Source organism: Chiloscyllium plagiosum, unplaced genomic scaffold (genome assembly GCF_037043375.1).
Source record: "Chiloscyllium plagiosum isolate Xiang-an unplaced genomic scaffold, Cpla_swu_hap1 HiC_scaffold_3, whole genome shotgun sequence".
NCBI lineage: Eukaryota > Metazoa > Chordata > Chondrichthyes > Orectolobiformes > Hemiscylliidae > Chiloscyllium > Chiloscyllium plagiosum.
The window spans coordinates 21,715,853-21,728,368 of NW_028270141.1; the positions used below are offsets into that span (position 1 = coordinate 21,715,853).

Below are 12,516 nucleotides of genomic sequence, written 5' to 3' on the forward strand. Positions count from 1 at the left end.
CTTACTTGTCTGTGCATGTGTGAATCCTTGGAAGTATAAGTGTGACAATTGAAGTATTATCATTATTCGCATTTAGATGGGGGAGGTGGGGGTGCAGGTGGGGGTAGTGTGGAGAAGATGGAGGACGGAAAGGAGGGTAGAGTGAGAAGTGGCGACAGAGAGCGGAGGATTGGATGTTACACAAGTGTGTAGGTTGGCAAGGGAGGATGTTTGGAGACAGTATGGGGAAGAAGAGACTTCTTTCCCAGATCGTAGGTCCTGCCTTCCTCTCCAAGTTCCAATTCCTTCCTCCCCTTCCCACTTGCAAATCCACCTGTACCACCTTCCTCTCCCAAGTCCTGACCACCTCCCTTCCCAAACATTCCTGTTTGAGGTTCTATCCATATCCTGCACCCTCGCTTCACATGTACAATTTAAAGCAGCACATCACACACATGTGCTGGGGACGGCAAGCGCAGTCATTCTTGCACACCGATTACAGAATTCGACAGTTAGAATATCAAAAGGGTATATTAGCCTTTGCTGCAAGAGGGTTTGAGTATAAAGCAAGGACCTCTTATTGCAACTACCCAAAGGCCTTGGTGAGATCACATCGTTAGTGCTGTGTACATTTTTGGTCTGCTTACCCAAGGAAAAATATATTTGCCACAGTGGGAGTTCAGCTAAGGTTCACTACATTCCTGTGAGGGCCGGTTTGACATACAAGGAGAGACTGAATTAACTAGGTTTGTGCTCACTGGAGTTTAGAAGAATTTGACATCATCTTACTAACAAGACTGGACAGAAAAAAATGGGTCATGGTTTCAGGTTCAGTGGTAGCCCATTTCAGACTCAGATGAGGAGAGATTTCTTCAGAGGGTGGTGAACTTATGGAACTCTTTCTCCACAGCTTTCTTGTTTAAAAAGAATATATGTAAAGAAATAGATGTCTAGAAACTACCGGTCCCAAGGTACATGGACAAAGGAGTATGATATCGAGGATCGACCATCATTACCTTGAATGGCTGAATAAGCCCGATGGGCTAAATGACCCACACCTGCTCCTATTTTCTATCTTTCTATGTTAAGAACACTTATAACAAAGTGATACTTTTGTCATCACACACTATAACCTAATGCCTTTGGTTTTAGGAACAATTTTTAGGTGAATCACTTCAAGATTCTATTAAATGGATTTCATAGGCATCATGCACACAAGTTTTAGTGCTCCTTTCCAACAAAATGCTACCAGAAGACTAAACATGTTAAATGGTCACACTATTTAAAGTCATTTCTAATTCTGGCATTGCCTTTCAGCTCACTCACTGCTAAAGTCCTATGATGGGTTTTGAAGGTAATCTCTTCCAGTTATCCTACTTAGTTAGGTGACAAAATTAAAAACCACACAACACCAGGTTCTCACTACCTTCATCAGGTAGTTGAAAAAGGAACGGCGGTCCGAAAGCTAGTGTTTCCAAGTAAACCTGCTGGACTATAACCTGGTGTTGCATGGTTTTTCAACTTTGTCCATCCCAGTCAAACACCAGTACCTCCACATCATAGTTAGTTGACAGCACTAAGAAGGTCACATGAGTGCATGTTGCCCTCAAGGCTGGGTGGGGAACGGCACAGAATATCACAGCGCTACAAAGTGTTCTATATAATCTGTTTTGCTTCATGTTTGCTCTTTGGAACCATTGTGGATTAAGCACAATGATTCACTGTTGACATTAAATTCATTTCAATATCATCAAAAGTTTAGAATTGATATTTTCCTTGGCTAAACTGCTCTGATAAACAAAATTACAATGCAGACTTCAAAAATAAAAATAGCTTCAGAAACCAGTATAAAAGGTGCACTATAACCACAACTTAAAGAGCTTAAACAAAATGAAAATATTCCTACTCAAAAATTTCTTTTCCAACTTTTTTTTTACATGGAGTGTGGCTTTCAGTGGTTCTTCACCTTGTTTTTGTTTTGCTGTGATCTCACACCCAGAATCAATGAGCGCTGACTGGAATATGCTAAAGCTCTCCAACACCTGAGTCAACAAATTGCTGCTGGAGATATCTCAACTTCAAAAGGAGTTACCAACTCAACTGCAAAGGTATCAAAGTGTGACAATACTTTCTGGGTATATTCCACCCACCCACCCCTCTACCACTTCTGATCATATTATCAAACAATCCCAAATCAAAAATCAAAAATCCGTTCTCGATCACATAAATCTGTGCTACTTACTCTCACTGAATCATTTAAAATTTAGGAAACTTTTCTTCACGAGCCTTGATATTATTTAGCAAACTATTCTACCAACTTGTTTGAGGGCTTTGCACAAGAGTAGCAAGTGGTCAGTTTTATTACCACTGTAGCGCTGCCATTATACTACCTCCACCAATAGTAAAATAAGCTGTCAGTGAGCTTACAACTGCCATCAACCTAAAATCTAAGTGCAAGCACCGACTGCAGCTTTCCGAGCACTATATCACTTCCACACTGTATTCTTTATAGCTTTGCATGAGAACAGAGTCGCAATTCTCAAAACCTTAACTCCAATGTTTCTCAAAGTGGGCATGACACACACTGGATTCTGGGAGGAGGATTAAAAAGTCCAGAGCAATCTATTATTACCCACCAAGACTAGAGGCATCTGAACACAAGTTCAACATCGTTCCACCCTCCTACCAAGTGTAGTCCCTCGTCAGAAATACCAAGATAGGCAAAGTGCCCTAGTGAATGTCAAAGTTACAATGGCACAGGAGGCAGCCCCAGTCAGCCAATTGCAACGATGTCAGTTCTACAGACTAACCCACCGACTCTCATGACCACAATCTATTCTTGAAGGTATAATTGCTTTGGTGTCAACGTCCTTTTGAAATCTGCAATCATCTTTGCTTCCATACCTTCACAGGTCATTACCACTCACTGCATAAAGAATTTGTTTCTTTCAGCCATCCTGCACTAGAATAGACTCCCTACTGTTTGGAAACAGGCCAGTTAGCTCAACAAGTCAACGCCGACCCTCGAAAAAGGATCCCACCAGACTCACCCCCTCTCTTTTTTCCTCCCCAATAACCCTAAATTTCCCATGGCTAAAATACCTAATCAATACATCCCTGAACACTACGGGCAATTTAGCATGGCTGTTTCACCTAACTTACACATCATTTACTATGGGACAAAACTGGAGCACCCGGTGGAAACCCATGCAGATACAGGGAGAATGTGCAAACTCCATACAGACAGTTGCCATTGAGTGGAATCGAACCCAGGGTGACATGACTTGGACAAAATCTTAAATCTGTTCTCAACTCCTTGTCTTATCAGTTAAATTGAGACCAGTTCCTCTGTGTCCTTTTTATCTAATCCTGACCTCTACCCTAATAAATCTGTCAAACACTATTTCCCTTTCTTAAAACTTGGCTAATTGTGTGCGACCATTGTGTCACAAAGCTGATCCCTTTTTTTCTCTAAAAGCTGTTTCTTTTCTCAAGGAGTCTGTGTCCTTAGTTTTTCTCACAGGGGTCATAAAACTCTCCTGGTTTAACTTGTTTGGTACAGAGATTAAAGGGTATTGAGAGGCCTTTTTGTTTCTATGTAAACAGATGAGATCAGGCCAAGGTGATCATGTTTTAGAAGTAACCTGGAAATTAAAGGGGAGCGGTAAGCTGAACAGTTCAGTCCAGAATTAGTTGGGAGTTCAGCTGTGGACTGTGTGAATAGGCTCTCTCCCTCTTTCTGCCCTTCTAACTGCAACCCTGTAAGCATCTGTTCCATTTTTTTTACCGTGTTTTAAGGGGGTTTGCTTAGTGGGATTATGATGTATATTTGGAACAACATAATTAAGTCTAGTTTGGATAGACTGAGGTCAGTAGGGGTTCTTTATTCTGTTCTTTGTGTTTCATTGTGCAATTTTGTGAATATATTTCTGTCTGTTTTAAAACCTGGTAGTCAACCTAACAAGCTTACTTCAGGTAATTTTCACTGTACACTTACCAAAACAAATTGCAAAGTTATGGTCTTGGATGCCTGCTCAAGGATGTTTGAATGGTCTGGCCTAGTCCAGAACAATTGTGACTTTTTTATGTGCATTGCAAGACTTCTACAATAATAGATTTCAGCACTGTCCTGACCATTAGGTTAACTTTAAGGTTTCTGGCTTTCACTACCCACTTTCTTAATAATACTGCTTTTCTAATGCCATCTCCTGGGATTACACTAGAATCAAGAGAACTTTCAGAAATCATAACTAGAGCATCTACTAGATCTGTAGTTGCCTTGTCCTTGGGATTTGTTGGCTCTTAGTCTCCAGTTTCTCTTCGAATCGCCTTTGGTTTCTCACTCTTATTAGGCCCTGGATTGCTCCTTCTTTTTGATACATTATGTTCTGCGAGTTCCACAAAATATTTGTTCAACATCCCTGCCATTTTCTCATTATAATTTCTTCTGTTCTACCTCCTAAAGCTCAAATTTTCTTCTGCTATACTCCTTTTTATTTATTTGTAAAAGTTCTTGCAATCTATTTTTATATTCATGATAGGCTTACTTTCTTGGTTGTCCTATTCCATTACTTTTTGATTGTGCTTTACTGGTTTCCAAAATACTCCCAAACCCTCTGGTTTGCTACCAGAATTCCCTTCAGCCTATAGGACTATACAGCCTCAAAAGGTTTCTGAAAAGGTTCTTGGCATTATCTTGCCAAGAACCAAATCAAATATGACAATCAAGAGCAAACATGCCCCTTACCATTCATTAGTTAGGTGACATGCAGATCCACCCTTGCCACACAACATCATATGTGCCATTTCTTCTGCAGATCAGTTCAGTCAAAGAACAAAAATTTACAACACAGGAACAGGCCCTTCGGCACTCCAAGCCTGCACCAATCCAGATCCTCTATCTAAACCTGTTGCCTATTTTCTAAGGATCTGTATCCCACTGCTCCCTGCCCATTCATATATCTGTCTAGATAAATCTTCAATGACACTATCGTGCCCACCTCTACCACCACCGCTGGCCACCCTCTGCCTTATCTCCCTTAAACTTTTCCCCACTCACCCTGAACTCGTGACCCCTAGTAATTGAGTCCCCCACTCTAGGGAAAAAGCTTCTTGTTATCCACCCTGTCTATTACTCTCATGATTTTGTAAACCTCAAATCAGGTCCTCTCCTCAACCTCTGTTTTTCTAATGAAAATAATCCTACTCTACTCAACCTCTCTTCATAGCTAGTGCCTTCCATACCAGGCACTTTCTTGGTGAACCTCCTCTACACCCTCTCCAAAGCATCCACATCCTTTTGGTAATGTGGAGACCAGAACTGTATGCAGTATTCCAAATACGGCCAAACCAAAGTCGCATGCAACTACAAAATGACCTGCCAACTCTTGTACTCAATATCCTTTCCGATGAAGGAAAGCATGCCGTATGCCTCTTGACCACTATCGTCCTGCGTTGCCACCTTCAGGGTACAATGGACCTGAACACCCAGATCTTTCTGTACACCAATTTTCCCCAGGGCTTTTCCATTTACCACATAGCTTGCTCTTGAATTGGATCATCCTAAAATGTATCACCTTGCATTTTCCCGAATTGAAATCCATCTGCCGTTTTTCCAACCAAATCTACACTCTGCTGCATTCTCTGACAGCCCCCTTGACTATCTATCTGCTACGCCACCAATCTTAGCGTCATCTGCAAACTTGCTAATCAGACTACCTATACCTTCCTCGAAGTCATTTATGCATATCACAAACAGTGGTCCTAACATGGATCCCGAAAGAACACCACTGGTCACAGTTCTCTATTTTGAGAAACTCCCTTCCATGACTACTGTCTCCTGCTGTGCACCCTGGACCCCATGCAACTTCACTTTTTCCATCAGCCTACCATGTGGAACCTTATCAATCATCTTAATGAATTCCATGTATATGTCATCCACAGCCCTTCCCTCAATCAGCTTTGTCACTTCCTCAAAGAATTCTATCAAGTCTGTAAGACATGGCCTTCCCTGCACAAAATCATGCTACCTATACTGATAAGCCCATTTTCTTCCAAAATGTAGAGATCCTATCCCTCAGTATCTTCTCCAGCAGCTTCCCTCCCACGGACATCAAGCTCACCAGTCTATAATTACCTAGATCATCCCTGCCACCTTTCTTGAACAACGGGACAACATTAGCAATTCTCCAGTCAATAGACAATAGGTGCTGGAGTAGGCCATTCTGCCCTTCGAGCACCACCATTCAATATGATCATGGCTGATCATCCTTAATCAGTATCCTGTTCCTGCCTTATCTCCATAACCCTTGATTCCACTATCCTTGAGAGCTCTATCCAACTCTTTCTTAAATGAATCCAGAGACTGGGCATCCACTGCCCTCTGGGGCAGAGCATTCCACACAGCCACCACTCTCTGGGTGAAGAAGTTTCTCCTCATCTCAGTCCTAAATAGTCTACCCGGTATTTTTAAGCTGTGTCCTCTGGTTCGGCACTCACCTATCAGCGGAAACAGGTTTCCTGCCTCCAGAGTGTCCAATCCTTTAATAATCTTATATGTCTCAATCATATCCCCTCTCAATCTTCTAAACTCAAGGGTATACAAGTCCTCAGGGACTTCCCGTGTTCAAGGATGCTGCAAAGATATCTGTTGAAACCCCAGCTATTTCCTCTCTCTCTCTTCCATCAGTAACCTAGGGGACTTGTCCACCTTAATGCCTTTTAGAATACCTAACACTCCCTCCCTCCTTATGCCAACTTGACTTCGAGTGGACTTAGAACATCTATCCCTAACAAAACATCCGTCATGTCCTTCTTGGTGAATACCGATGCGAAGTACTCATTAAGAACCTCACCCATTTTCTGACTCCACGCACAACTTCCCTCCTTTGTCCTTGAGTGAGCCAATCCTTTTTCTAGCTACCCTCTTGCTCCTTATATATGAATAAAAGGCTCTGGGATTTTCCTTAACCCTATTTCGCTAAAGATATTTCATGACCCTTTTTAGCCCTCTAATACCTCGTTTCAGATCGGTCCTACTTTCCTGATATTCTTCCAAAGCTTCATTTGTTTTCAGTCACCTTGAACGTATGTATGCTTCCTTTTTACTCTTAGCTAGTCTTACAATCTCACCTGTCATCCATGGTTCCCTAATCTTGCCATTTCTATCCCTCATTTTCACAGGGACATGTCTGTCCTGAACTCTACTCAACCTCTTTAAAAGCCTCCCACATATCAAATGTGGATTTACCATCAAACAGCTGCTCCCAAGCTACATTCCCCAGCTCCTGCTGAATTTTGCTATAGTTGGCCTTCCCCCAATTTAGCACACTTCTTTTTGACTTTGTCCATGAGTATTCTAAGAGTTAATAAATTGCAATCACTATTCCCCAAGTAATCCCCTACTGAAACTTCAACCACTTGGCTGGGCTCATTCCCCATCACCAGGTCCAGTATGGCCCCTTCCCAAGTTGGAGTATTTACATACTGCTCTATGAAACCCTCCTGGATGCTCCTTACAAATTCTGCTCCATCTAGGCCTCTTAACACCAAGTGAATTCCAGTCAACGTTGGGAAATTAAAATCTCCTATCACCAGCATCCTTTTGCTCCGACATCTTTCCATTATCTGTTTACATACTTCTACCTCTATCTCATGCTCACCTGTAGTACAGCCCCAACATTGTTACTGCACCCTGCCTATTATTGAGCTCTGTCCATATTGTCTTACTGCTAGAACCCTCCATAGTGCCCTCCTTCAGCACAGCTGTGATATCCTCTGAGCAGCAATGCAACTCCTCCCTACCTTTTACCTCCCTCTCTACCCCACCTGAAGCATCTATTTTGTGGAATATACAGTTGCCAATCATGCCCTTCCCTCAACCAAGTCTCAGTAATAGCAATATCATCATACTCCCAGGTGCTAATCCAAGCTCTAAATTAATCTGCCTTACCTACTACACTTCTTGCATAAAACAAATGCACCTCAGACCATCTATCCCTATCATCTGCTCCCTGCCTACACTTCCCCTTAATCATGCTGACTTCATTAGCTAGCTCCTTACAGATTTTAGTTACTACTTCCTTACTGTCCACTCATTTGGTCCCCACCCCCCTGCCACATTGGTTTACACCCTCCAGAGTTAGCAAAGCACCCCTTAAGAAATTGGTTTCAGTCAGGCCCAGGTGTCGACTGTCAAATTTGTAAATGTCCCACCTCCCCAGAACCAGTCTCAATATCCCAAAAATCTGAACCCCTCCCTCCTGCATCATCTCTCATGCCACGCATTCATCCTACCTATTCTTTCATTTCTACTCTGGCTAGCACATGGCATTGGTCGCAATCCTGAGATTACTACTTCTGAGATCCTACTTTTTAAACTTGGCTCCTAACTCCCCAAATTCTGCTTGGAGGATTTCATCCCATTTCTTACCTACATCATTGGTACCTATATGCACCACGGCAGCTGGCTGCTCACCCTCCCCCTTCAGATGGTTCTGCAATCGATCTGCGACATCCCTGACCCGTGCATCTGGGAGGCAAGATACTATTGGAAGGCTCATGTTCATCCACAGACCTGCCTATGTACTCCCCTTACAACTTAACATCCTATGACTGTAGCCCCTCCACTCTTTTTCCCACCCTTCTGTACAGCAGAACCAGTCAAGATACCATGAACCTGGCTACTGCTGCCTTCCCTTGGTGAGTCATCTCCCCCAACAGTATCCTGTGTGCAATGATTAATCTGCAATAAGTTGGCGAAAGTCAGAAAGAAACATTCATGTTCTTTATTGGCATCAAAAAAAATCCTAACCCTGCTGGAAGCCATTTAGCCCAACAAGTCCACACTGACCCTCCAAAGAATAACCCACGCAGATCTATTCCCCAAATCTACTATTCTACATTTATTCCTTACTAATGTACCAAACCCACACATCCCTGAACATTATGGACAATTTAGCGTGGCAAATTCACCTAACCTGCACATTTTTGGATTGTGGGAGGAAATCCACACAGACACTGGGAAAACGTGCAAACAGACAGTCCACACAAACAGTCGCCCGGTCCCTGGCGTTGTGAGGCAGCAGTGCTAACCACTAAGCCACCGTGGTTATATTATAATGAAAACAAGGCCAAACTGAATTATGACTCTAAACATCTGATCAAATCAAATCAAATACTGGTCATTTTACATGCAAACATGAGTTTTTAGATGCAAAATACCCAGGAGGCTGAAGGACATCTTGCTTGACATTTAAGACTTTTTTTCCAAAAACAAAAAAGCAAATTTCAGTGCAATACTTACCACCCAAAGCAGAACAATGCAAGGTAAAGTCCAAGAAGTGTAGCAACAGCATGCCTGACATAGCTGCTAGTTTTAGTTGGGTGAAGATAAAGTCGAAACCATACACTTGCAAGCAAAGCAAACAACTGGCACACTACAAAATTCACCTAGAAAAACAAAGAGCAGTTTTAGTGTTAAACACCAGAATTACAAATTATAATCTCAAAAATTAAGTCAGATATCAGATCATTTGTTAATTACACTAATTTAAGTGCATTTTGTTAAACTTGGATACCTGGACAACTAATCTATTGTGTCAATAGTCTTCACTGAAGTTAACAGTTTGCTGAGGGCTCGCTTATGGCACAGTGGTTGTGTCCCGATTCCTAGACTAGGAGGTCCAGGCTCAAGTCCCACCTGATCCAGAGGTGTGAACAGGTTATTTAGAAAAATAAGTAAAATTTAATAAAAGAATAGTCTCAGAAACCCATAAAATTCTAACAAGACTAAATAGGATAAATGCAGGAGGGTGGCATGTTGGCTCCGTGGTTAGCACTGCAGCCTCACAGTACCAGGGACCTTGGTTCAATTCTACTCAGGTGACTGTGCAGAGTTTGTACATTTTCCCCATGTCTGCACCCTCCAGGTGCTCTGGTTTCCGCCTACAAAGATATGCAGGTTAGGTGAACTGGTCATGCTAAATTGTTTGTAGCATCCAGGGATGTGGAGGTTAGATGGATTGGCCATGGGAAATGCAGGGTGGGATGCTCTTCAGAGGGTCATCCTGTTTCCATACTGCAGGGATTCTATGATCCTATGACCCTAATAATCAGGTAGTCCAGAACCAGGGACAATAAAAACAAATACAAAAAAGGAAAATGCATAGTATTCAATCTACATGAAGAATCCATAGTTATAACACAAATGAAAACACTTTGCACTGTTCCTTCATGAGTTGGTGACCATAGACAGACATGGATATGGTACCAAGCATAACTGACCAAAATATTTTATACCAAATTGCCCCCAAGCATGGCAGCAAGAATTTTCTGAAAATTTACTCATTCCATCAACTGGAAAATAGATGAACCTGGGGCAAATGATACACAACGTTAACGAACAGCTCACAGACCCAAAAATAAAGTAGGTCCCAGAAATTCTTTGAAGAGAATATGCCTCCAGAACACAAAAATTAGGGAAAATAAAAGAACATTTTTAACACATTGCTACTCTTTGGTCTCTACCGTCTCTCCCTCAATTTTATTCTTAAAACAAAATCTTCCCAAATATTAGTACAGCTTGAATCAATGTCACAAACAACACTCTCAAAATCACTGAGCATTCACTAACATGTATCTTTGTTACCCTACAAAGTAGAACTACTCTCACTAGGTTTCACTGTAGGAAAAAGTGAGGACTGCAGATGCTGGAGAATCAGTCGAAAAGGGTGGAACTGGTAAAGCACAGGTCAGACAGCATCCGGAGGAGCAGGACAGTCAATATTTTGGGAATAAGCCCTTCATCAGGAATGTCACTATAGCCCAATGAAAGAAACCGCACGGGAGCAAAAATGAGCAGCACTTTAAAATGGGAGAATGCAGAAAAAGCTCACTGCAACTTGGGAAGACAAAATAAAGCTAAGTGAGGCATACAAGACATTATTCTTGGGAGAGTCCAGATGATTTGGCTTGATGTATTGGGGGTTCAGGAAAGCTCTGCATGTTAACAACCCTCATGGTCCAGATGAAGCTTAAGACAGAGCTTGCAAGGGAAATGTAAACTGAAGCAAAAGAGTAATCTCCAGGAGCTGGCAGCTTCAACATTTATCTCAATTCCATTTCTCTTAAGTTGTTCAGACTGATTCACTGTGGAATATAGTTTACCTGCTCTTTCGGGAACACAAAGAAATAAATTAAAAGCACAAAAGAGAAAAGTAAAGATTCGGAGTCCAATTATTCAACAAACTAAAAGACTGATCATTGCTATGCAGATAACATTAGGATTGAAGAGTCAAAAAGGATCAAGAGAACAATCTGTGCAGTTTTATGCAAAAGACTGGTGATCCAGAATGGTATACTTCCCTTTATGTCTATTTGGTCTTGTCCATTTCTCCATGAGGGGGCATTTAAAAGGGATTAAAAACTTCAAAATTGTGCAATAATAAAATTAGCTAATCTTTTTTTTTCTTACCAGCAGTTACTATGTTCATAAAATGAAAACAAAGAATTGCAAATGCTGGACATCTGAAAACAAAAAAACAAACTTGATTAAAATAGAGTTATTGGATTTGGAATGTTAACTCTGCTTTCTCATTCCAGATGCTGCCAGACCTGCTGAGTTTTGCCAACAGTTTGTTATTTTGGTGGCAAGAAAAAAAAAGATTAGCTAATTTTATTATTGCACAACTTTGAAGTTTTTAATCCCTTTTAAATGCCCCCTGATGGAGAAATGGACAAGAACAAATAGCCAAAAAGAGAAGTACACCATTCTGGATCACCAGTCTTCTGCACAAAACTGCACAGATTGTTCTCTTGAGCCTTTTGCGATGCAGATATGCTTAAGATTGAAGAATCAATTATCAGCCATTTAGTTTGTTGAATGATTGGACCCAGAGTCTTTACTTTTTTTTCTTTTGTGCTTTTAATTTATTTCTTTGTGAATCTGAAAGAGCAGGTAAATTATATTCCACAGTGAATCATTCTGAAGAGTCTGATCAGCCTGAAGAAAACAGAGTTAACATTTCAAATCCAATAACTCAATTACGATCAAGACTCAAAGTGTTAACTCTGCTTTCTTCCCACAGAAGCTGCCATTGTAGTAAAATTTCTTTTCATTATCTGAAAAAACAAAAAACTTGGTGTATTTCTTTTAAACAGAGATAGACGGTTAAGTAAATTGAGCGTTTTTGATAGCTTAATTCAGTTTTCACATTTGCAGAAACCCAAGTAGTAGGCTTGACATCAGCACTTTCCCCCCCCATGTGAATTGTGACACTACCCATAAAACAACAAATATACAGCAATTTCTTTTCTTACTCTTTGCAGGGACCAACAGTATATGCTTGCATTGGGCACAGAATAACTTACTCATCTATACGCTGCCTTCGAAAATATCACTCAAAAAATTAAAAGCTCAGACAGAAGTGCATTCGAACACACACAACTCTTCACTACCTTATTTGATGGTTCCAGTGCATGTGTAAAACAGACCTTTTTTTAAAAAAAAAATTCACTCATGGGATGTGGACATAATTG

At 41.2% G+C, this 12,516-nt stretch overlaps 1 protein-coding gene across 4 annotated transcripts in view; it reads right to left on the reverse strand.

Annotated features, from left to right (window-relative positions):
* The window catches only part of LOC122541510 (membrane-bound glycerophospholipid O-acyltransferase 2-like), a 127,553-nt gene that overhangs the window by 62,063 nt on the left and 52,974 nt on the right, over positions 1-12,516 (reverse strand). For all 4 annotated transcript variants that reach the window (XM_043678334.2, XM_087977896.1, XM_087977900.1 and 1 more), the window contains exon 2: positions 9,284-9,429. In XM_043678334.2, coding sequence (XP_043534269.1) covers positions 9,284-9,429 — 146 coding nt within the window. The remainder of the gene's footprint in view (positions 1-9,283; positions 9,430-12,516) is intronic.